The sequence below is a fragment of the Taudactylus pleione genome, unplaced genomic scaffold, assembly GCF_031769625.1.
Source record: "Taudactylus pleione unplaced genomic scaffold, aTauple2 ptg000479l, whole genome shotgun sequence".
NCBI classification, from domain to species: domain Eukaryota; kingdom Metazoa; phylum Chordata; class Amphibia; order Anura; family Myobatrachidae; genus Taudactylus; species Taudactylus pleione.
In genome coordinates this window covers 6088088-6115186 of record NW_028284881.1, presented here as the reverse complement: position 1 = coordinate 6115186, position 27099 = coordinate 6088088, and the positions used below count along the sequence as shown (strand labels likewise).

General features: G+C 43.5%; 1 protein-coding gene across 1 annotated transcript in view; it reads left to right on the top strand.

Moving 5' to 3' along the window:
- The first annotated feature begins 2155 nt into the window (after positions 1 to 2155).
- Positions 2156 to 27099, top strand: part of ALDH2 (aldehyde dehydrogenase 2 family member) — a 36985-nt gene continuing 12041 nt past the window's right edge. The window contains exons 1-7 of the mRNA XM_088449215.1: positions 2156 to 2536; positions 8614 to 8718; positions 21917 to 22057; positions 23006 to 23085; positions 25003 to 25114; positions 25688 to 25816; positions 26732 to 26845. Coding sequence (XP_088305341.1) covers positions 2417 to 2536; positions 8614 to 8718; positions 21917 to 22057; positions 23006 to 23085; positions 25003 to 25114; positions 25688 to 25816; positions 26732 to 26845 — 801 coding nt within the window. The 5' untranslated portion in view covers positions 2156 to 2416. The remainder of the gene's footprint in view (positions 2537 to 8613; positions 8719 to 21916; positions 22058 to 23005; positions 23086 to 25002; positions 25115 to 25687; positions 25817 to 26731; positions 26846 to 27099) is intronic.

Below are 27099 nucleotides of genomic sequence, written 5' to 3'. Positions count from 1 at the left end.
AATGAGTGACAGTTACTGATTGGTGGATTGACGTATATAAAGAACCCGGGAAAGGTAACAGTCGGCTTGCCTATTGAAAAAGCTACAGCGAAATGCGAGTCGGCGTTAGGCTGTAGTATTAAATATTTGTGCCCAGTTAAATTGAGAAAGTACTGATATATTGTAATGTGTCCAAAATTGTGCATGACCAAGCCGCTACTAACCTCCTGTGTTGATGGGGTCTGATCGCGGCACTAGCGCTGCACACTGTGACTGCCAGCATTAAGGCAGAGATTAGCCGGCAATAGCAGCGGCTAACAGCGGACCGTGGCTACGGGTTCTGATCGCAGCACTAGTGCTGCACGCTGTGACTGCCAGCATTACGGCAGAGATTAGCCGATAATAGCAGCGGCTAACAGCGGACCGTAGCTACGGCCGTCTCTCCTGTACAGCTAGTAGGGTACACTGTGTCGAAATGTCTTAAACTGTGTACAGTATTGATGCACTAGCCGGTAATAGCAGCAGCTTACAGCGGATCACAGCTACAGCCGTTTTACGTATAGCAACTTATTTACACTGTATCAGATTATAGACAGTGTTCATAGATAGCAGGGTAGATGTAAGGACATATGGCAGTTTACTAGCTAGTGATGGATATGTGAACTGATGATTAATCTGGGAAATAAGGGATGTTCAGTGACTTTATTATACATACATTCACCTGAATCCTTATATCTAATCTGATTAAAAGGAACTATATGGTACAGAAAGCAGGACGTCTTTTCTTAATATTCTCGGTTAAAGATCCTTATAGCTCTGTGCGGAGCAGTCATTTTAGGATTATAATTAATAACTGAGCAGAAAAATAAGATATATCTGTCTTTCTGCTATTGAGCAGTCTTGATACTAAATACATCACTGTTTAGTTTATTTTCTTATGACTCAGATAATTCTGCCTGCTGCTAGAATTGATACATTAAATGAATAAATAGTTTCAATATTCATATACAGTTTCTCACTACACTGATGGGACACTAAAATACTACAGCCCTTATTTTAATGTTTTACTACTTTACTGTTTTTTATTTAGCTGATATTATACTATTTGCTTGTTTAAATCTATTCTGAATAAAAGTTATATTTTAATATTACAGTACCCAATGACACATTAGTGCATTCCGTTATATGGACTACTTTCTCTTTTTGGTGTCTATCGGGTTTATAGTCCAGGGATAGCACCCTTCTAATTTATATAGAATATCTATTATAATTATAATTAGAGAAGGTTGTGTTGTGTAGGTATGATATATAAATTTCTTTGGTGCAACCTATTATGTTTTGTGGCCATTTTGATATATATAACATTATTTGCGGGCCTGGTGCAGGCCACGCCCCCTCCGTATGATGCCACACAGGGGTGGAGCCACAATCGCCGGTAATCATGAGGATGCTTCAGGAGCTGTAAGGTCAGTAGTGTGACCATCTGAAGCGTCCTAAGGACGCTCCTGGCGACACTGCTGCATAGATTCTGGCTGCATGGTGCCATTCTAGGCACCCTGCTAGCCACATGAGGCTAGCCGAGAAAAGCTCAGAGGGCCAGACCGAATGATTCCAGGGGCCTTATACGGCCCCCGGCCTGAGGTTCCCCATCCCTGCACTAGGGGCTAAAAAAGGTCCATTCAACGAATTGGAAATAGCTAATTTGTGTAGATATGGCTAGGTCCATATGTCTAAGGGTAAATAGGTGTCTTTGTACATAGGTGGCTAGTTCCCCTTCATATGCAGGACCTGACTACTAGGGAGCTAAAAAGGTTCTTTCAGCATAGGGCACAGGTTCTCAAACTCAGTCCTCAGGACCCCAAACAGTGCATGTTTTCCAGGTATCCTCATAGAATCACAAGTGAAATAATTATCTCCACCAGTGGAACTTTTAAAATGTGTCAGTGAGTAGTCAATACACCTGTGCAACTATTGGGTGACCTGGCAAACGTGAACTGTGTGGGGTCCTGAGGACCGAGTTTGAGAACCTCTGTCGTCGGGGAAATAGCTCTGTTTGTGCAGATTACCATAGTTCCCCTTCATATGGAGAACCTAACCACTTTGGGCAAAACGGTCCTTAAGGCGAAGGGGAAATAGCTTGCTGCTGATATAAATTGTGACCGGCCCGGCTCGGGGGCGTTTATCACCCGGCCCAGCCTATCAGCCAGATATTAGCCGTGTCATACACGTGTAGTGTGTAGCCCCGTCCTGTTGGTGGATTATATGCATGCATTCCTTAGTGGGATTGGCCTGCAGTGTGTGTGACAGCTGGGAGGGCTCTGTAGCATTATATTGTGGCTGTTTTGACTCACTACACTAGTTGATCCGCTTCAACAGTTCAACTGCTGTGGCCGTGTTGTTGCTTCGGACGAGTGGGTTAGTGATCTGCGGCTGCACCATGCTCCGAGCTGTATTGGGGAACCTGTGCTCTAAGGCGCCTTTGGGGGTGCAGATTAGCAGATTCTCCTCTGCCGCCATCCCTGCCCCCAACCCTAAACCAGATGTGCACTATAACCAGGTAAATATCTTTATTATACAGGCAAACCCCATAGCGCCTTGTGATTTCCGGCTGCTTTAGTGCAGGAATAGGGCAATCTCTGTACAAGAGGTGCAGCTCACATAAATAAAACTGCCAGCAATTCTAAAGTTGTTTATCTGCCAGAATAACGTCAGACGCGGAAGCACAGAGCGCAGGCTAGTTCTTATATGGCAGAGCACAGCGCATAATCCTACAATATCCCGCAATCGAACTCCCTCATTACCTCCTGTGCGGCTGCTGCCGAGTTGCGCGCAGTGAAAATCCTGAGACAACAGTCAGTGTCCTTACCCCGAGTCATCTGTGCTATGCTCCCTAATAAGTACTGGTGGGTAAAGTGGTCAGCACATTCTGTAAGCGCTGTACAGAGGCTCGTAATCCAGATCACTCACTCCGTGTTGCTGTGGGTTCAACTTCACCGACATCATGTATTTTATTACCATACACTATAATCTGTGGCAGATTCTGCAGTGAAGAGTAGCATTGTTTGGAACTTCTCAACTGAATTGTTTTCTATAACTTTCTCCTTTACAAACCTGACCCAGGAGTAAAAGTGCCTGAGCACAAGCAAGCATTTTAAGAAATACGCTACTTTGACATATTTTTGGGGTCAATGAACTAAACTTTGGAGAGAGCGAAAGTGGATGGAGATAAAGTACCAACCAATCTGCTCCTAACTGCCATTTTTTAAACACGGCCTGTAAAGTGACAGCTGATTGGCTGATACATTATCTCCATCCACTTTATCTCCAAGGCTTCGTACATAGACCCCCTTATGTCCTATAGCTGCCTGGTTTTCTTTATGCATACTACGGAATAGGGGTGGCCATCGACCATCAATTAGCAGCCATTAATGGATGGTGAGTGTTTTCACCATCGACTGGAGACCACAGATGGAAGAACATTGGTGGTTGTCCCCCCCTCCTATTCGCATGTGCAGGACATAGCCTAACCATCGATGGCTCACAATTGATGGTTAATTGCAGTTGGTGGAAAACCGTTTTGTTTGTAGAGCTGTAAATGGTCATCACTACTATGGAATCTCTGTGCACCTGGTATACAATCACCATAGTGAAATGCACTGAAACGTATGAGTTACAATGACCATAGTGCAATGTTTTCCTTTTACCATCCTCATTTCTAGAATTTTATGACCTTTTGCTTATCACCCACAGAGCTCTGCCACCTCTCAGTAGTGTAAGTGCAGGTAAACCGTTTAAATAAAAAAGTGTAATCTCTGATGTTTCTCTACGTATTAGCCAGTGAGCATGTTCCACCAGGTATTTGATTTAATCTTTGGCAGTAGGATTGTGCACCACACACCCTCTCCTCTCACATCTGTAGTAACACGCTTCTTCCCCCACCTCTCTTGCAACACCTTTTTCCACCAATCCCTGTCGTTACTCAGATTCAAGCGATGAGACTTTTACCAAAACCCTTGACTACTGCTTCCTCTTGCTGTGTGCCCTTCCTTTCACTCCTTTCCCCTCTTTATATGTCCTGATTGCCGCAGCAAGACACCACGTCCCCCTCTGAAAATCTCTGCATTTTGAAGCCTCACTTACTAATCCCTCTCCTACTTCTGACCTTTCGCCATTTAGAGCTGCCTCTGAAATGGGTCTCCAAAACCTCCCCTGTGCTGCACCCACACTTTGCTACAACAACAAAAAAGTTTTAGTTGGTTTAAACAAAGTATTTTTTTGCATTTATTGTTTAAAAAAAAAATGGAATCTTGCATATTATATTAATACTGTGAAACATTGCTATGTATTAGAAACCTTGATCAACCATCTTGTAATGCTTTCTAACATTACCAATCTGAATTATTAGTTTTTTTTTTTTTTTTAGCACATTAATCTCTAAACTGAGGATTTTTCCGGCAAAACCGGTCAGAAATTGCCAGTTCCGGGGGGCGAAGAGTAGAACAAATTCCCTCTTCAAAAACATAACTGGGCAGTGCGGTCACACCTTGTTATCTGAAGCACAGCTGGCTGCATTCTCATCCCATACGACCATGTCAGTTAAGTGGTTAAGGGGTCTATGTACTAAGCAGTGAAAAGTGATAAGGTGCCAGCCACTCAGCTCCCAACTGTCATTTTTCAAACGCAGCCTGTGAGATGACAGTTGGGAGCTGATTGGCTGGCACCTTATCACTTATCACTCTCTCATTGCTGCTTAGTACATAGACCCCTAAAAGAGAGCCAGACTGATAGGGGTAATCAATATGAAACGTAAACTTCGCCGGCTATGCGTGTCGAAATTTTCGCCACACATCGGAGCTTTTTGCCGGTGAAAAAGTATCGCGCGTGCTCCCGCTTATACCCGTATTCAATATGAAATTGTCGAAAACTGCACCAGGCGAAAGTGAAATCAGCGAAAATGTCGCTGATTTTTGGGGAAATCACCCTAACACCCCCAAAAAGATGGTCTGACATGGGGGATCACTCTGGTAACCCCCGATTAGCCCTGCTGAAGGTTTTTGGGGTCTTTAAACGGGCTCAATAGCTGCTATTTCTGAGATTTGGGAAGGTGGTGAAGAATAGTATTTTGTTTTTTTGTTTGTTTTTTTTTTGCAGAAAATAAGTAGTCCAAGCAAATTTTGGGTACTTGAAAATGGGAGTGAGCATATTTAAAAGTTGCTAAAGTGAAGTTTTAAAAAACGTGAAAAACACACCTGCAATGAGAAACACCTGGGGCATACTTGGGGACCCTCCTAGATTGTAGTTCGCTGGTTTTTAACTTTGTACCCCCCAATTTTTATTTTTTTTTTAGCCCCCAAAATGAAAGTGCTTTTTTGGGGGTCTTCTGAGGTATTTTTTTTTTTTTAAATTGTTCGGGCCATTCATCAAGAAGGTAAAGCAGGAGATATCACTGATATCTCATACTTGCCTTCCTTTTTGCGGAATGGCCTGCTGTTCTGAGGACCGAATTCATCAAGCTCCAAAAATGCTATATTTTCGGAGCTTGAGTGCGGTAGCATTCGACATCTTCAGATGGCGAATGCTCCTGCTTGTGGAAGGTGGTCCGGGTTGTGAAGAGGGATCCTTTTTGAACCCTTCGCCTCTGTCCGGCTCCTTCCGCCGGCTGTCCGGGGCTCTTGTGCACATGCGTGAATAGATTCACTGCTCCATAAAGGAGCCGTGAAGCTGCTCATGGGGACAGTTGACTTTGCATCAGCTGTCACTGCCCCGGGCAATGATAAATTACAGCGGATTCCGCGCTGAATTAGAATGTTAATTATCGGGGTCCGTTCGGACCCTGAAAATTAACATCATGAAGAGGCCACTAAATGTTTTGAATTGGAATAAACATGAAGCAGATTAAAACCGTGAGGTGTTTACCCTTTAAGATTGAGAATGTTAGCTGTGGTTTTCTCCTGTCTTATAGGATTTAAGGGAGGAGATTGTGGAGGCTTAGCTGATGCTAGGCAGATTTAGGGGTCTATTTACTAAGCCTTGGATGGAGATTAAGTGAACAGAGGTAAAGAGCCAGCCAATCCGCTCCTAACGGCCATGTCACTGGCGGTGTTTGAAAAATTACAGCAGCTGATAATCAATAGACGCTGCCTCAGATCACCGTAGTAGCTTTGCGGCCGGCCAGGCTGTGTAAGCGGAGATGTACTCAACCTTGACCCATGGACAACTGGGTCGGGAAGTCTGCATGCGCTGACGCGGGCCCTGGGTTCAGCACACCTCCAAAACGGGGGCTTTGGAGTACAGCTCCAGTCGCCACTTCCCAAACGCCGCAGCATGTTAATCATGCTGAGACTTATGCTGGGTATACACTGGCCAATATATCGTGCCCCCGTCGGCCAGTGTGTACAGACGATATGTCTGTGAACAACGTCGTTCAGACATCTGTTCATTGGCAAGTGTGTACGGGTTATCAGCCGATCGCCCGTACACAGGGGGGGTAGCTACTTAGCGGGTACTACTTAGTCGGGTCTGGCACAGCTCCCCATCCACAGCAGCCCAGCACACGCTGCTGTGTGCTGGGCTGCACTGGGAGACTGTCCGAGGCTGCTAAAGCAGCATCCCGAGCAGTCTCCTGTGCCAAAGACGGGGGACGGATCAAGCTGATCAACCCCCCCCCCCCCCCCATTGGCTGTGCATCAGGCTGAGGGGCACACAGTGCCCCCCTCCCCAGCGCAGTGTCACAAATGTGGTTGTTTTTTTTTCCAAAGGAGGCATGGCCACGCCCCCAGTCCGGCCTGACCCGCTGCAGCATGCAGATGATGGTCGTTCAGTGTGTATGAATGACCATAATCTGCAGATTTATCTGTCAGGTGTGTACCCACCTTAAGAAGGGTTTGCAAGTGAACTTGCAGGACCAGTTCTGTACATGTGCAGACCCAAAAACAAATTGGATATGTACGCTAAATATTGGGTTAGTGCTTAATATTAGTGCTGCATTACATTTTTAGCTCAAACCTGCTCTTTTTTTTAAACGTACAGCTTTACCTTCTAAGTTCGACATAATGTTGTTCACTCCCGGTGCTAACTTTTTAACTCTGGATTCTAAAATAACAACTGTACATTTTCCAAATACTGACACCATAGACAAGACTAAAATAGTGTAGATGTCCTTTGTTCTAATAATGAAACATTTACAAAGCAGGTCGCCGAGGTGTGGTGCCCGCATTGAACGGCGTTCAGTGCAGGAGCCCGACCTCTTATCTGAACATGCCAAACCTGCCGAGCGTCGTCAGGTTGATGGGCATGTTCAGTAGATAGTCGGGGTCGGCAAGGACCCAGCGTGCGCGCGTATCGCTGGTCCTTGCCGGCTATCCATTACACTACTTTGTAAACAATGCGACCAAAACCTCCTGGTTTTGGTCGGATTGTTCAGTCATGTAATGGATAGGCCCCTTTTAGAAATGATCTGCAAGTTCTGTGGCATGAATTGAGTAACAATTATACCAGTTTTATTTGAAAAGTCCATCACAGACCTGAAATGGCCAATGATGGTACATTTTGTATGGATTATTGACTTCTTACTCCCTATATGCAAATTGACTAAAACGCAACCTTAAATTTATGTGCTCAAGCAGTCATTCCATATGTCTGTTGCATAATCCTCTAGTTTGTAGGGTAAAAGTGAGTCTTTGTTTTTTCTCTCTGGCTTAGACAGTTTATTTTTCCTGGTGTTGATGGCCCTAGGACAATTGATATACATTTATTTATTTTTCTGTAAATTTTTTTTTTTTTTTTTAGATCTATAAAACAAATAACATTTGATCCACAAATCCTGCTAAATCTCCTGTAGCCTGACTCACTTAATATATATTACTGTCTGATATTCCTTAGCTTGCAAATCTATATCATTTTGACATTTTCAAAATTATTTGGGTAGCTGCTACTATACTGAGCAAACCTTTATCAGATACATACCCAGTTTATTTAGTCTTTAGCTTGCAACAGAATTTATTCTCATCCAGTCAGGTGGGTTTTGCCAATTGTGTAAAAAAAAAAAAAAAAATCAGGTCACACTTAGCAAGTAAGCATCTACAAACTTTGATAGTCCTATTGCAGGAATTTCTGTTCTACTTTTTAAAGCCAGGCTTGTCCTGTGTTGCAAGGGGACAAAGTTCTTAGTACTGCTTAACCCTACTTCAAATTAATTTGAATTTCTGATATTATTTACAACGTGTTTTTGTGTGTTAGGCTTTTTTTTTTCAACAGGAAAACACTGTCTAACCTGCTTGACTTGAAGACAGAACTGCAGAATACGAGAGACCGCCTCCAGGGGTGTCACATGTGGCTCTTGAACACTCACTTTAGTTAGAATTAAGTATTGGAGACTCAGTCTAAACGCACCACCATTGGTGTTGCACCCTTCTGCTATGGTTATAGGCAATTGTGACATCACTATCTGAACATTTTGTCAACGAAACTGCTGTAATCAAAAATTGAATGTATTATTGGCTGGTATACTGTTTTATAAAAATACCCACCATCTGGTTACATAATGGTCTGTGTGACTGTACCATGCTCACCAATGTCTGTTGCTCTAGACTTTTACAGCATACAGTGATGGTTGCATTCTGTCCATCTCTACAGCTGTTCATAAACAACGAATGGCAAGAAGCAGTCAGCAAGAAGACCTTCCCCACTATTAACCCTTCCACTGGAGAGGTCATCTGCCACCTTGCAGAGGGTGATAAGGTGAGTAGTAAGCCACAGGTCATTATAGGTTTTACCAGAGGATAAGCTGCTTGATGACATAAGTTCCTAAGATTTCAAATGTTTAATGCAACAGGAAAAGCAGTGAGCTCTTGACAAGGGGCACATGACCTAAAATGTAACTTTTAATCACATAGAATAAAGAGATGTCAAGAACTAGTGACCTCTACACAAAACACATAGAACAGTATAAAAAAAACAAAAAAAGTTTGCCAAAGTAGATAATGGTGTGTGTGTGTGTGTGTGTATGTGTGTGTGTATATAGATAGATAGATAGATAGAATGATTAGATTAGATAGATAGATAGATCATAGAAAGTGAAATCGCACATATTAAAATTCAAATCAATACTACGATCATTTCAACGAACTCCAGAAGTTCTTTTTCAAACTATGAATATTCAATCTATGTAACGTAGCTAAGATCAGTTGTGTACAGGATGTCGGTCAGAATAACGACAGCGGCATCGTAGCACTTTAAGTATAGGTTCAGACCTAGTCACACAGATATACAAGTGTCTCATATCAAATTAAGCAGTGCAGTTTCTTGAAGTGGTTTGTCACATCTGTTTGCGACTAAGACGCATTTTTGGGCAAAAAAGATGCTCAGTGCAAACTGAGTCAGGCGGGACCTGGCGCACTGAGAAGGGCTGTTGGGCACGACTGCAGCAATAGTGTATGAGGACGCATCTGTATGATGGTACGCTAGTAATGTGATTAGTTAAATATGTCCACAAAGATGCTTACTTGCTTGGACAGTCTACCTATTCCCGCAATAGGTCTGACTAGGGGGATTTACAATGTTTTTATGTACCATCTGTAACATGTAAAAGGCCGATATTTTGGGATTGCTGACCTGGAGGAATACATGTTCTTGGATGATAAAAGCTTTTTTTTGTGGGGTTAAACATGATGGATTTTTAACATTCAACTGTCTAAATGGTCACAAGACTGTTATCAGAAGGTTTTATGATCACATTTGTCCATTTATTTTTTTAAATATCACTAAGGGCTCTTCTTTCTTCAGTAGTTAAGTTGGAATTAGCGTAGGGTCTTCTGCTGTAGGCACAGTGCACTCTTTGAGCCTGATATACTGTTGGACACAAGTGCATTGTAATTATGTGTCTCAGACAAAATTACATACCCAGTACTATAATGACAGATGAAGGGCATTCAGATGCAAGTAGAGGATTGTAATGATGTCAGGGGTATAGGGAGGGAGGAGCTCATGTATCAGGTGCTGCTCTGACTGGGGGCATAGTCTGGGTCGCATTTATTATGGGTCATAATACATCAGCCCCTTAGTATTAGAAGCAGTGGCGTAACTACAGCCCCCGCGGTGGCTTGGGGGCGCGGAGGCTTGTGGGGCGAGGTGGCTGCCTGCAGATTCCATGCGGACTGGCCCGTCCGCATGAAATCTGCAGAAAACAGCCCTCCCAAAATGGCCGCCGCCTAGGAGGAGACATATGCTAGAGGTCCTACTGGACCTCTAGCATCTGTTAGTCACCCAGGCAGGGAGGTAGTGTGGACGGCACACTACATTACTAGCAACAAACACACAGCCGCCGGCTTCGGCAGCTGTGTGTTTGTTTTAGCAGCCGATGAGAGTCTGTCAGACTCATCGGCTGCTGCACTCACTGCGGGAGCCGGGCTTCCGGCTCCTGCAGTGCGTGATGGGACAGACGTCATGACGTCTCTCCCATCATGCAGAGCGGACCGGCCCGGGAGGACGCTGCACGGAGGAGCATGCCGGGGCGGGGATCAAGGTAAGCAGAGTTTTATTTTGTGTGTGTGTGTGTTTGTTTCTGGCCGGGCGGGGGGCACTGCTGGGGGGACTACCACTAAGGGCACTGCTGGGGGGGGGGGGGGAGGATGGACTACTACTAAGGGCACTGGGGGGCTGAGGACGGACTACTACTAAGGGCACTGGGGGGGGGGACTACTACCACTAAGGGCAGTGCTGGGGGGGAGGACTACTACAAAGGGCACTGCTGGGGGGGGGCTACTACAAAGGGCACTGCTGGGGGGGGGCTACTACAAAGGGCACTGCTGGGGGGGGGACTACTACAAAGGGCACTGCTGGGGGGGAACTACTAGGAGCACTGCACACTGGTGGGACCACTACTGGGGGACACTGCATAGAGGGGGATTACTACTGGGGGCACTTCTGGGTGGGACTACTACTGGGGGCACTGCTGGGGGGGCTATTACTGGGGGCGTTACTGTGGAGGGACTACTACTGGAGGCATTTCTGGGGGGGGGACCACTACTGGGGGCATTGCACTGGTGGGACCACTACTGGGGGCATTGCACTGGTGGGACCACAACTGAGGGCACTGCATAGGTGGGGATTACTGCTGGGGGCACTGCATAGGTGAGGATTACTGGTGGGGGACTACTACTGGGGGCATTGCTGGGGGAGGACTATTACTGGAGGCTCTGCTAGGAGGGACTACTACTGGGGGCACTGCTGGGGGGTTAGGACTGGGGGAACTATATAAGTGGGTCTACTACTGGGGGCATTATGTAAGGGGCACTGCATAGGGGGACCACTACCTGGGGCCCTGCATGGGGGGGGGGGCCATCAGAAATTTTTTTGGCAGGGGGGAGCAAAATTTATAGTTACGCCACTGCCTAGGAGTATGTATGAGAAACCTAAATCTTCTAATGCTTGTTTATTTCTAAAGTATCTGTCCTGTAAACAAACCATATTTCCATAATCTAGTGCTGAGTCATGCTGACAATTGCTAGAATTCCAGGAGCAAAATGTGACAAATTTTTTTATTTTTTATTAAGGGGCATATGTATCAAAGCTTGATGTGAGATAAAATTTGTGAAATACGTATATATCCCCAACCAATCAGCTCCAAACTATCATTTCTTAAACACAGCCTGCAAAATGTAAGTTAGAAGCTGATTGGTTGGTAATATATATCTCCAAATTTTCTCACATCAAGCTTTGATACATAGGCCCCTAAGTGTGAGTCCATGAGAGCGCTTTGTCCCTTTTTCATGTGGCAGACCAGGCCTCAAATAGTTTGGACTTCAGTGACTGCTGCATGTAGAAAAAACTGTTTTGCAATTCCTTGGCAGCAATTCAGAGTTATGAAATGTAAACTTGTGTTACAGCATTCTGTGTTCGTTGTGATGGGGTAATCCAAGGTCCTTGTAATGTGCACGGTTTTATTGTGTCAGTTGGAATGTTTCACATTTTACAGAAAAACTTCTTCTTTATGGGGGCTTTATGGTATTCATTATCCACATTGCAGGTACAACCTATAAAGCAAAGTAATAAAAGATGGTCAGTGTTCTCCCCAGGCTGTTTTCTGCGGGCGCATCGCAGAAACAGCCTGCCGCCCGGCACTTTCCCAGCTGACCCCTGCTGTGGAACGCTGGCCTCTGAAGTGACCAGAGGCTAAAGAAGCCTCCGATCGCTTCAGAGGCCAGCGTTCCCAGTGATGCATTGCGCGGGTGACGTCACCCGCGATGTGAGAAGCCTGCCGCGCGCGCCTGCTGGATCTAGTTGGATCCAGTCTGCGCGAGGCAGCGGGAGCGGCCATGGCTGTGAAGTGAAGTGCTGGGGCCAGGACCAGTCTGGGGGCACTGCATAAGAGACACTATTAAACCTGGGGGCACTGCATAAGAGACACTATTAAACCTGAGGGCACTGCATAAGGGGCCAGTCTGGGGGCACTACTTCAGCCAGGGGGCAATGCAAAAAGGGGAAAACTACAGGGGACACTGTATAATTGGCACTTTTGACTGAGAGCCAGTGGGGGAGCAGCCTGAGACCCGGCGGGCTGGATTGGTAAGGGAGATACCCCTTTTCCCGGCGTGTGTATAATTGTGAAGGCCCCCACCCGGCTACTTTTGGATGCCACCCGGCTGGAAATAAATTCTGGGGAGAACACTGATGGTATTCCACACAATGCCAGTGTGAGTAGCATTAATTCTGCAGCCCTACCACTTTGCGTATATTTGCATTATGTTGGCAGATGTAATCTACTATTTAAGTATGACAGAGTTTGTCATAGATTTGCTGTAGACTTTGTACAGACCCTCCTGTATGCTGTCTTCACACATTCCTGTGTAGCCGTCGTTTCTTGTTCTTATGTAATAGTTTAGTACAGTACAACTGGCATTGGTAACTGACTTGACATTAGGGTGCCATGTGCAGCCATTCATTTATTCAAAAAATGAATAATGCTTGTTTTACTTTCTGTACTCAGAAACTGACGCAATGTAAATTATACCTCTTTTCCACCAAAAACCCAGGTCCGACCTGGGTTTTTGGACATGGTTCCATCCCAGGTCAAACCCATTTATACTGCACCTTCGATCTGGGTTACTCCCAGGTCAGCCCTGTTCACACTGAACTCAGGTCTGCCCTGCTAAACCTGTGAGGTCATAAAAAGTGGGAGGTGAGTGCTCCAAAACCAGCAATCAGCTCATTTTAGACATGACCCAGGTCAGATAACCCTGGTTGCACCGTTTACACTGCACCATTACCCGGGTCCATCCTGGGTCCAACCCTGGTAGCTACCTGGGTTGGATTGCTGGGTTACTTGACCTGGGTTATTTTTCAGGGACCCTTTTACACTGAGCTGCGACCCAGGTAGACCAAGCAAAAAACCAGGTTTTTGCTCTGGTGTAAAAGGGGTATTAGTTGGAAATGATCTTTGTGGAATAAAAATATAATTTGTGGGGTGTTTACTGGTGAAATGACATTTGCTCAAGTCTATATTTCTGTTTAAATCCTATACATAGATCTATGTTTATAAAAACAACCAAATCTGTAACTTGTAAAAAAGAAAATCATCCAGAAACATATACAGTGGTATACAAATAGGTCTCCATGACTGAGCTTGAGGTATGTTATAATTGTTGTGAATTACCCAGCTACAGTCAGGTGCATAAATATTGGGACATTGACAGAATTTTCATATTTTGGCCTCTATTCACCACCACAATGGCTTTGAAATGAAACAAACAAGATGTGCTTTAACTGCAGACTTTCAGATTTAATTTGAGGGTAATTACATCCAAATCAGGTGAATGGTGTAGGAATTACAACTGTTTCTATATGTGCCTCCCACTTTTTAAGGAGCCAAAAGTAATTGGACTATCAACTCAAAAGCTTATTTCATGGACAGGTGTGGGCTATTCCCTTGTTATTTCACTATCAATTAAGCCGGTAAAAGGTCTGGAGTTGATTGTAGGTGTGACATTTGCATTTGTAATCAGTTGCTGTCGACTCTCAATATGAGATCCAAAGAGCTGTCACTATCAATGAAGCAAGCCATCATTGGGCTGAAAAATCAAAACAAACCCATCAGAGAGGTAGCAAAAACATTAGGTGTGGCCAAATCAACTGTTTGGAACATTCTTAAAAAGAGAGAACGCACCGGAGAGCTCAGCAACACCAAAAGACCAGGAAGACCACGGAAAACAACTGTGGTGGATGACAGAAGAATTATTTCCCTGGTGAAGAAAAACCCCTTCACAATAGTTGGCCAAATCAAGAACACTCTCCAGGAGGTAGGTGTATATGTGTCAAAGTCAACAATCAAGAGAAGACTTCACAAGAGTGAATATAGAGGGTTCACCACAAGATGTAAACCATTGGTGAGCCACAAAAACAGGAAGACCAGATTAGAGTTTGCCAAACAACATCTAAAAAAGCCATTACAGTTCTGGAACAACATCCTATGGACAGATGAGACAAATATCAATTTGTACCAGAGTGATGGGAAGAGAAGAGTATGGAGAAGGAAAGGAACTGCTCATGATCCAAAACATACCACCTCATCAGTGAAGCATGGTGGTGGTAGTGTCATGGCGTGGGCATGTATGGCTGCCAATGGAACTGGTTCCCTTGTATTTATTGATGTGACTGACAAAAGCAGCAGAATGAATTCTGAAGTGTTTAGGGCAATATTATATGCTCCTTTTCAGTCAAATGCTACAGAACTCATTGGACGGCGCTTCACAGTGCAGATGGACAATGACCCGAAGCATACTGCAAAAGCAACCAGAGTTTTTTTAAGGCTAAAAAGTGGAATGTTATGCAATGGCCAAGTCAATTCTCTGACCGGAATCCGATTGAGCATGCATTTCACTTGATGAGGACAAAACTGAAGGGAAAATGTCCCAAGAACAAGCAGGAACTGAAGACATTTGCCATAGAGGCCTGGCAGAGCATAACCAGGGATGAAACCCAGCGTCTGGTGATGTCTATGCGTTCCAGACTTCAGGCTGTAATTGCCTGCAAAGGATTTGCAACAAAGTATTAAAAAGTGAAAGTTAGATTTAGGATTGTTTAGTTTGTCCCATTACTTTTGGCCCCTTAAAATGTGGGAGGCACATATAGAAACCGTTGTAATTCCTACACCGTTCACCTGATTTAGATGTAATTACCCTCAAATTAAATCTGAAAGTCTGCAGTTAAAGCACATCTTGTTTGTTTCATTTCAAAGCCATTGTGGTGGTGAATAGAGGCCAAAATATGAAAATTCTGTCAATGTCCCTATATTTATGCACCTGACTGTATTTATCAGACATAGGACACCTACTGCATGGCCTTACATTGCAGGGAATGCAATGATGGGAATCTGTCCCCTTTATCACAAATCTGAATTGTCCTACTACAACTTAAATAGCTAGTATAGTTTGTTTAGTGGACAGCTCATTACACCAACTTGCTTTAGCATTTTGACAGCTAATGTTGGTCAGCGTGACTGCGTAATTTGATAAAATGGGTTAGAAATCTGGTAGCTTTGCACTGAATCCAGGCTACATGTATAACAATGCTCTAACTGGAGAAGGTGCAGTTGTCTATCTTGTATTCTGGTCATCCACTACTGCTGAGATATAGAAGAAACATTAATTAGGCCACTGCATACTGTTCCATACAAATAAAACTGTTTTTTTGTTTTTACAATTTCGTAAAAATACTAACAAAAAAAACACACATTGTCTGGTTTATTTATAAGAAGTGCTTCTCCGCCATTTGAAGGTAGCTAATTGAATTGCTGCTTGTGTAGCCATCTTTTGTGAGGCTTATTTTATTTATTACCAGTAGTGTGCACACATTCCGTAACTCTTTACAGAGAATATTGTCCATTTACATTAGTCCATGCCCCATGGGAGATTACAATCTATATTCCCTACCACATGTACACCCATACACACACTATGGTTAATTTTGGTTGACAGTCAATTACACAGTTGGGGCCATGGTGGTAATTGAACCCAAGACCTCAGTGCTGTGAGACAGTAATGCTAACCATTACACCATCTGTACTGCCCAGCAATTTGAATGGTAGTGGTTGGTGGCAGTGCAGCTTTCATTTCTTATTTGGTCTCAAATTCTGGCCTTTACCAGACGAGACAAGAATTCCCTGGACTGTATTGCAAACTGACACATGATCATTGCTTGGTTTAGTCCTAATCTTCCTTATTGTGCCTCTACAAAACACTTATTCACAGTGCTCGGGCTTGATTCCAAAATCCTGAGGCAAATCAGAGGTTCTTCTACAGATTCTCTACAAACATACTGATGGTTAACTATTTATTTAATTTATCAGTCTTCAGCATTTATGTTCTGTCTATCTGTAAAAATACACTGAACAGCACATGGATGGTGGGCCGTGTCTGCTTCTGCAGGTACAATAGTGGCTACAGATTAGCCGGAGGTGGATTTATGCTCCCAATGGCTTGTTTTTGCTCTAATCGTGACTTTGCTAACCTAGCTTAGAGCATGGTCTCCCAGTTTCACTCCCAGCCTTTTCAGACGGAAGTTCTGACCCAGTGAAATAAGACCTATCAGCAGCTCAAGTCACAAACTATCATCCTTTTACGGGTGACTCCAGGGGTCCCACTTGGACAAGGGCCACCCCTTTTGGATTCAGGACTGGATCCTCCTCACCACCAACACAAGTCTTCATCAACAGACCTGCCAGGGTTGATGGACAGCTCAATTGAGCCAGCTACCAATCAACATTCTTGAACTCAAAGTGGTCCATCATCTGGTCCAGGTACAGCCGCTGCCCACATAAACAATCTGGGCGGCACTTGCAGTTGTGATTATATCAGGGAGGTGAGTCGCATTCTCAACTTAAGCAGAATGTCCTCTTCCAGCTCAGATGCCTTTCAGCTCCTAGTTCTTCTCTGAGGCTTGCTGGACATCGACTTGATGGCGCCCCCCCCCCCCCTTCATCTCACTGATTGTGCAGGTCCTTCACAAGTTGAAGTTTGAAGGCGGCCACCATGATCATTGTAGCTCCTGACTGATCGCGATGAGCTTGGTATGCACATCTCCTAGGTCTCTCGCATCAATGCTTCTCTGCATCTTCCTCTGCGGCAAAATCTCCTGTCTCTGGGCACGTGCTTCCATCCACATCTAGCTTTGACAGCTGACCAATAGTGCACCAGCATCAGGGTTGTTTCACCTCCAATTAGAGGATATGTGACCATTGTAATCACAGCTCCTGTCACAACCGCTACCTGGAGAAGTTCTCTCTCCCTCAGATCTCTGCACACATAGGGACAACGGCGTTTCTGGCTGCCCACTAGAGAACAACCACCAAGTGCAGAGCAAGGTTACCCCAGCATAGGGCGGAGCCAACTGGATTGTAGATCTAGGGGTAATTTACTAAGAGGGGACTTCTATTAAGAAGTGATGTTGTCCATAGGAACTAATCAGATTTTACTTCTCATTTATCTAGCACCTTTTTGAAGATAATATCTGGAATCCGGTTGCTATGGGCAACATCACTTCTTAATAGAAAGCCCATCTTAGTAAATTTACCCCCTAGAGTGCACTCGCCAGGACGGATCCTGCAGCCTACTGGTAACTGCATAGTGTGGGAAACAGCCATGACACACAAGGACATCCAAAACCCTGACTACCACCTTCAAGGCTCGAAATGCATAAAAGCCTAGGGGCCCTGCCATGGGATAATATGGTCCAGTGTAAATAAATGACATTGACAGCAAATTACAGTGGATGACCATAAATGTAAATGATTAGCAGATGCAGAGGTTGGCCTCCCACACCATGTTTCAACTTTTGTAATCTCTTAAATGCCAAGCCCAATTATATTGTATGTATTAATATTTATCCTACACTTTAGATCCTCAACATACCATATTTCTTAGAATTGATCAAATTCTAGGTGCCTATCCATTAGGTGACCTGAAAGTCTGAACGTCTAGCATTCAGACCTCCAGGTCTCCAGTGAAGGAGCCCAAGCTCCTATCCCTGAACATGTAGAACCTGACTAGCATGTTCAGTAGACAGTCGGGGATGGCATGGACCCACCGTGCACGCGCATCACTGGTCCTTGCCGGCTATCCATTACCCAACTTTGTGAACCATGCGACCAAAACCTCCTGGATTGTTCATAGTCTGGTAATGGATAGGCCCCTTAACATTCTCTCCCTCTCCCTTTTTATGACTAGGTGATGGAAAAAAAGTTCAGAATTGCCATTTTGTGGTGCAAACATTGGGAAACCACTCAGTACACTTGGGACAGCCCCCCAAAGCATTACTGCGTCCAAAAGACTAAAAAAACAAACAAACAAAAAAAAACTCTCCAGAAAATTACTTTGATAAAAAAATCAGTCTGGGCACAAACTTAAAAAACTAACGAAATAAGCTTTTGGGGGATGGGGGTCTGCAAGTATGGGGGAGGGTTTTTTTTTTTTTTATATTGCAGGTGCTTGCTGAAGGCGTGTGGGATGTTTTTAAACATCACTTTTGCGACTTTTAACCATGCTTGCACCCATTTTCATGTACCCCAAATTTGCTGGGACTAGTTATTTTCTAAAAGAAAAAAAACTCCTAAATGCTATTCTTCACCACTTGTGCAAAGACGCTAATTAGCAGCTATATACAGCATTTAAGTACCCCAAATACCTTCAGCAGGGCTATATGGGGGCATCTTGATTGATCCCCAATGTTAGTGCATCTTTTGTGGGGTGTTAGACTGATTTCCCCAAATCTGACAGCACTTTTCATCTATTTGCGTTTCGCCGGGTCCTGTTTTCGCTTCCTTTGGAATTGAATAGGGCAAAAAGTGGGGCCGAGCACTAAGTTTTCGCCTCAAACACGTGAAAACTACATTCTGCCGACGGCTGCGAAATTATCTCGGCCAATTGAATATGGCCCTAAGTGAGAAGTGTGTATGTATGTATATATATTATTCACTAACTACACACACATTTTTCTTTTATGTAACTTGGCTCATGGTAGACTATATAGAATGAACAAATCTGAGACGCCAGATATCTTTACAATATAAATAATCTTTACCATCTAAATGAAGATTCCCACGTCACTATTTCTAGCTTGCCACTCTGCTTGTATTTGACAGGAGCATGGATTAATGTAATTGGATATATTAAATTGTTAACCTTTTTAATGCTATTACTGTGGGATTTGCAGGTAGTGCGCTGCTGCATACCAAGCTGGCACTCTGAAGGGTGGTGTGACTTTTCTAAGCATACCACAGATGTGCCTGATTATCCATAATCTGCTTAGTCAATTACTTCCATCTGGTCTTGTTGAACAGATCACAAAAGCATCTTTTCAGCTAACTTTATTTTATGGTCTATTCAAAGAACTACTAATCCAGTAAAAGCTGGAGGTAGAACCATCTGAACAGGTAATATAGTAACCTCTAGCCTAGGGGTGGGCAATTATTTCAGATTGGGGGACACTTAATAGGGTTTAGCAAATGTTTGAGGGCCACACACACACACACACACACAATATGCCATCCTCATGGCCCTTTAATGCTTTCAGACCCCTCAGCATGCACCTTTTTAATGCTGCCATCTCCCCCCCTCCATGTGTAATTGTATGCACTTAGGGCCTGATTCAGCTTTGGGAATAGAGTAAAATATAGCAAGTAATTACTGTACTTGGTAAAACCATGCTGCACTGTAGGTGAGCAGATTTAAAATGAGCAGATAGATTTAGATTTGGGAGGAGCATGTCAAAACTGACATCTAAATTGCAGTGTAAAAATAAAGCTGTGCAGTATTTGTGGGCTACATGCAAAAGCAGCCAGTATTTACCCTATATGCAAAAAAAGTGGTTTGTCCAGGTTCACAATTACTTGCTTTCTTACTCCTATTCCCAAAGCTGAATCAGTCCCTCACACCCCTGAACATGCCACTTTTTAAGCCACCACACTCCTGAAAATGCCCCTTTTATACTATCAAACCCTTGAACATGCCCCTTCTATGCCCACAGACCCCTAATAATAATGTGTGTGTTGGTCATAGCTGTGATAATAAGTAGGGGAGACTCGCAGATTTTAATGCTTGTCTTAAACAGGAATAGAGACTGAATACCCAAACCACCCCCAAACACACGTCTGTCCCACAGAAACACTGCTTGCACCCACATAACTCCCCTCATATATTTCCTTTACTCTATGTATGCTGTGTATGACCTGCAATGTAAAAGTCATAACTCGCAAGTTAACTGTGCAGTTATAGATGTTAAAATACTGCTGATGCTGCAATGTCACTTTCTTCTCTTTTTGGTCCCATAAGGGACCGATGCTGGCAGTTTGGACTACAGTTGTTTACCTGGTGGGGCAGGGCTCGGGGATGGATCCTTCTATTGTCTGTTTATACAGCCAGCTAGTGAGAAGGAGTGTACTGCTCAGTAGTGATGAAAGAAATGGTCTCTGCTCATGTGTATTTCTGCATGCTAATTCTGGGTATACAGATTAGAAATGGATCAAAATTATCTGACTCCCAGAAATATCCTGTGTCCAAAAAGCTCAAGCAACTTCTTTTGGAGAAGGGATCTAAGGACATTATTCATTTGAGGTGCAGAGTGGAACTGGTAGTTGTCTTAAGTTGGGCATACACGTCCAGATAAAATGCCTGGCAGACCGACAGACATATAGGGCGTGATGCTCTAAACGGAAAATGCAGTAAAACCCCTGTTTACCGCATTTTCCGTATGCATCAGCTGGCCGCCGGGCTCCGATGCAGAGGGTAACGCCAGCTTTTGTTGGCGTTACCCTATAGAAGCCTATGGGCTTCTACCGCATCGCGCTGCAAGGAGGGATCCTCCCCAGCATGCCCCACAGCCGTTGCGTTACTCTGCGTATGCGCAGATGGACTCCCGGGTCATAAACCCGGAAGTCCACGGCGCCGGGCAGATCGCAAAGGACGGCTCTTATCGGAGAGCTGTCCTTTGTGCTGCTGATCTCATATGTTAGTGCATATGCGATCAGCAGAGAGGCGGTGACTGGTGGTAAGTTTGCCAAGATGTTAGTGAATCTCGCCCTTTATCTGGCAGCCTACCAGCCGCAGATGTCCGCGGCATACGCTGAGAAATCTCAGTGTATTTGCCGACATCTGCGCACCGCCCCCGGGGAAGGAGGCATTTCCCTGTTCCTTCCATGGGAAGGCTGGGCATACACTGCCCGATGCGGCCGGCATAAATATCGGACAGGCACGCTGGACAATCCGGCATGCCCAACCGAGCAATATTTAACCCTCGGTTGGCCGCACACACGCTACAATTAGCCGGGCGGATCGCCCCGATAATTGTTGCGTGTATGGCCAGCTTAAGTAAGACAACTGAGAGGGAATAGTTTATAAGTACACACCCTATACTGGCATTGGCTGTCCAAATAGATAATTCTCTATATTAGCAAGAGAGGAATATCTTATTCTTTTAGATGACTTAACTTAAAAAGAATTGTTTAGTACAAAATAAAATGTATTAGTTTCCATGAAGGTCCAATATGCTAATTATTGTCTTGGCCTAAGAAACTACTTTATTGATGTAAGTGAATGGTACAGTTCACCATTTTCCTTTGTAACCTGCTAATTTATTGCACTTTTAAAGAGAATGTTATTGTTATACAGTTGGAGACGTCATAGTGCAATTTGTCCTTTATGTACCTAACCCTATTACTATACAATTAATAACATGCAGTTTGACTGTAGCTACAGTAAATAATATTGTTACAAAAGGTGTCACTTATAAACCATAACTGCATTGTTTTGTACATGAAATTCTAATTATCTGTATTGCCTGCTCATGTGAATGTCCCTGGAAATTATCTGCTTTCAGTTTTGTATCCTGCCTTCTTATTGCAGCATTGTCCTATCTATAACTAGTTAATCTATAACTCTTCTCTTTATAGGCTGATGTTGACAAGGCGGTGAAAGCTGCACGAGATGCTTTTAAGCTGGGATCACCATGGAGGAGAATCGATGCCTCTCAAAGAGGAGTCCTGCTTAATAGACTGGCTGATCTTATTGAGCGGGACAGGGCTATTCTAGCTGTAAGTAGATAATATGCATAGAATGATCATTCTTGGCCATCATAGGTTTGTTTTTGGACCAAATATGCTGATATTGGTGCAGTTGATATGTCAGGTGTGGTCAGCATTACCATAACCTTTTTGTCAGATTTACTTTTAGCTTCACTAACTTGCTGCCTCTGTCATTTAGGTGTCACCAGCGGCTCTGACACCTTAAGTGCAAATGGGGCCATATCGAATTCAATTAAACGAAGACCATTTATGCTGCTGGTACTCATACACGCAAGGTTCTGTTGCTGCCTCCTGAAAGCAGTGTGAGAGCTGCCAGGAGATAAAGCTGGGTACACACTGTTTGTGTACACTGCACATGTGCGCCGCACGCAATCCAGTACACGACAGTGCGATACATCGTTTCATGCTGCATGTAGCAGCTTGGTGTCATTCATTGCAGTCACATCTGCTATGTACCACAGCAGATGAGTCTATGCAATTAACAGCTGCAATCGGGGGCATACACACAATACAATTCGTGTGTGTGTATATAATTTTTTTCCGATCCCCGTCAGAACGATATATCGTATGGCAATCTTATGTCTACTCATTTTAAGACCGCATAGCACAAAGGCAGCATTGATACATGTTGCAAATCGGGGTCTGATTACTAAGCCTTGGATGGTGATAAGGTGCCAGCCAATCAGCTCCTAACTGTCATTTTTCAAACACAGCCTGTGACATTGCAGTTAGGAACAGATTGGCTGACACCTTATCTCCATCTAAGGCTTAGTAAATAGACCCCATAATCTTAGTTAGACTGTAGTAGGCTGTATCTAGCAGATTAGGGGTGCTGGATAAGGAAGATAATCAGGGGAAGTTGTTCTGTGGTCTAACAGTGAAATGAAGTATAAATTACGAACTATTTATTTACTAAAAACAAAAAAAACCATTTCTGATCTATGTGCTTTTTTGTAGAATCTGGAAACCCTGGACAATGGAAAGCCTTATGCAATTTCCTATGCAGTGGATTTGGATCTTGTATTGAAATGTTTGAGGTAAAACTGGACTAGGAATAACTGGTTGGCTGCAGTACTTTGTTCTAGCCAGTAGCATATGCATTAACAATCTATGATCAGAACCTGCTATATACAAGGGAGGTTCAATAAATAACAAGAGCTCTCATTGCGTAAATGTAATCAAATCATACATGTATGTATAATCAATAGTATGGCCTTGGTACTGGTTAATTTTCCACGTAGTCCCTAGACTTGTCTAAGCATTTGTTCCACCGGTACACCAAGGCATCTATCCTGGCATAGAAGAAATTGGTGTCAAGCGCCTGATGCCAGGACATGAGGCTTGCTGAACTTCAGTCTGTTCCAAATCACCGTCCACCCAGCTTCTTTAATGGTCCAAAGAGATGAAAATTACTTGGTGACAGGTCAGGCCTGTAGGGGTTTGATCCAGTTCCTACCAATGGTGGCACCGTAACAACTCACGCGTGCGGTGCACTCAAACCTGTTCCTGTGGCATGATATCACTGTATGCCTCAACAAGTTGGCAATGAGTTTCAGCTGTTGATGTGATCTTTAGACCCAGAAATCTGATCACACTCTGCACCTCAATGGTTCACAATGTTTTCTCCAGCCCCATCATCTTACAGCTGATGTTGGGACAGTATAACTGAGATGAGGCGCAGGCTAATTGCCATGAGGGGAAGCAGTGGTCTACCTGCTCTGGCCTTTCGGGAAATTAGAATGAAATGGAGAACATTACACACATGAGAGGTCTTGTTACCTTATTGAACCACCCTCGTACAAGGACATGTCTTATGGTTTGAGTAGAATTAAATATAATTAGTTCTTGAAGTCCCTTCTATTTGCTACTCCAGATAAAATTCGATGTACATCAGATGATGGTAAATAATTAATATCTTAGAATATTTATAGATTATATGAATAACAGAGCGGGAAGAGTCCACTGGAAGGAAGTGAAAGTTGAAACATTTAGCAGGTGGGAGACACTGGGGAGGGCAAAAGCCTGAGATGGTGACTAAATTCAATGAATCTTCCTAAATAGGAAAGGTCTAGTGGTCCCCAAAAAATGTTGACCTGCTGTAGTGCGAATTGTAAGATTTATCTTTTATTTTTCACCTACATACTGTTTATTCCATGCCTAAAACAACTGCTCTAGCAGTGAAATAATATATGTATAATTGGGAGATTTCTTCCTGATGGTAAGTTTACTAAAAGTGAGAGTTTTTAGAAGTGGAGTTGTTGCCCATAGGAACCAATCAGATTCTAGCTATTATCTAGAAGGTGCTTTTAAAATGTTACGCAGAATCAGATTGGTTGCTATGGGCAACATCTCCCCTTCTAAAAACTTTCACTTTTAATAAATTTACCACCGGGCTTATGACTGGTGTGGCAATGAGTGGGAAATTGCAGTGACCATTGTAGGATCTGTTAATTTTTTACACTATTTTAAGTATTGTCAGCCCATATGCTAATATCATGCAGTCATCAATTAATATTATTTTTAATATCTGATTTACCAATACATAGTAAATGAGCGTAGTGTTATCAGGAGCTTCGCTCTTACCGTATACTGCCTGCTATGTGGATAGCCGATGAGCACAGATGGAGGCTAAGATAAAACACACAGCAGATGTGGGACATAACTCTTATATTGCATGCAGCTTCATAAAACACATTTGGGGGGGACAATAATATGGATGTAAGTTACCTCTAATTTTGGAAGCCACCCACTTTAATCACTGTTTTACAACCAGTAAATACTGGCAAACTGGAGGTAGGAGCAGAGTTTAGGTTTTGTTGACTTTTTTATTTATTATTATTTTGGGGTGGGGGTTAGTATGCCTCCTCTTTTTATAGTCCACGAGGGTCTGGGGTGTAATCTCTTCAAAAGATGACTGATCCTGATCTGTTAATTCTCTTTATGCTGTACATCAGATATTATGCTGGATGGGCTGATAAGTGGCATGGAAAAACCATCCCAATCGATGGAGATTACTTTACCTACACAAGGCATGAACCAGTTGGCGTCTGTGCACAGATTATTCCGGTATGTCACAAGACCATCAATCCCATGCTGTTTGGTTGTAATGGTATCAGGATTGCCCCCACCACAATGACTTGTAGAGCCCCTTTCATTTCTTCTGCCCAGTAAATGTTTTGGGATCACTTTATATCTTGCATTCATTGTTGAGCCTATATACTATTTGTTTAGGTGTTTCTCAGAGAAACATGAAAAGCTACTTTGTCTAAAAGTGCGTACACACTAGACGATATTTTGCATGATTCGCCTGATTTCGACGCATCTGAACGACAAATCGTGTAAAATATGTCCACTCACGATCGCGATGCTGATGCGTGTACCCGCGGGTCGTACATCACATCTTCAGGTCTTGCATACAGCAGGCAAAATTTGTCAATCTCGTACACGACGCACTGGAAATCGTTTAGGACTCACGTTGGTCAGATTGACACTTTTAAGCACCACGTTGTTTCGGGGAGCTTCCGGGGAGAGTTCAAGGGAAATCGTGCACACTATCGCATTTTGACCTTATTGCCTACTGTGTATGCACCTTCACTGTTCTGCTGTGAGAGCTGAATCCATATTCTGGTTTCTTTACAGTGGAACTTCCCTCTTCTGATGCTAGCATGGAAGTTTGGTCCTGCATTGGCTACTGGTAATGTGATTGTTATGAAGGTGGCTGAGCAGACTCCTCTCACCGCCTTGCATGTCGCCAGCTTAGTGAAAGAGGTACAGTTTATTTCTACTTTTTTTTTTTTTTTTTTTTTGTATGGAGTTTGTCTTTTGCTTCCACCTCCCATTGAGGTATAGTATGTTCTGTCACTTATTCTTAAGATTCTGTGATCTTAATAGGCTCTTTAGCTATATTCCTGGCTGTACTGGTTAGGCATTGATGATCTGAATCCGTATTTAGAAGATAGTTATTTTTTAAGAGGGACAATACGTTCTGTTTACTTATACACTTCAACACCTTGCATGGAACTAATTTCTGACATATTCATACTCCAGAGTCCTCACATTGGGTTAAGTATATGTGCTATGAAGTTATAAATATTGCAATGAGTTTAATTGTCATGGGAAAATGGGTTTCTTTCGCCTTGTGCTTGGTTTGGTTCTAATAAGGACTCTCTCCCCAATGATGATGGCACTAAATGGCCTCCTGGCACAATGCACCAGCTGTCTGTATTGCAGGAAGTTTCTTGATTCTGGGAGTGCTGGTATCTTAATGACAAGTGATTGAGCTATTAGATCAATGAAACATTATGAGCAGAAATACCCAATACTTAAAAGGAATGGTCAGTATATATTTTTAGAAGTATCCCCAAAAATAGCACCACATGTTATTGCCAGGTGTGACCTGGTGTAGGGAATGAACCAGTTCTCTTGTAGCAGTAGTTACAGCATGGAAAACTGATACATATCCATGGAAAAGGAACATGTAGCACACACATGCATTTGATATGGCTTTTGTGGTCTTTGGTTTCTATATTGACATTTGTGCCTTGGTCCTGCTGATATTTCCTGCATAGTATGGTGCAATGCTTGTGAATTATTATTTTGGCTTTTTTTTTAGTGGCTTTAAAAATGTCCCTTAATATTTGCTTTTGCCAGCGCAGCGTCTGAATAACATAATCTGTCTTCCAGGCTGGCTTCCCACCAGGTGTTGTTAATATCATTACTGGAATGGGTCCCACAGCAGGTGCTGCCCTCTCTTCTCACATGGATGTGGATAAAGTTGCTTTTACTGGTTCTACAGAGGTAGGAATTCCTTCTCATTGTGTAATGGCCCTTCCACAACATCCACAATGGGTGACATTTACAGTGATCTGTAGAAAAGGAGATGTTCATAGCAACCAATCATATTCATACTTTAGATTGTACTGAAACAGACACTTACAGCTGTGGTCCACAAGGGGGTTGGGTATGTGAGACCAGCTTTCGGGATGCCGGCAGTCAAAAGATCGACAGCGGCATCTCGATGCTCAGAATCCCGATGCTCAGAATCCTGAAAG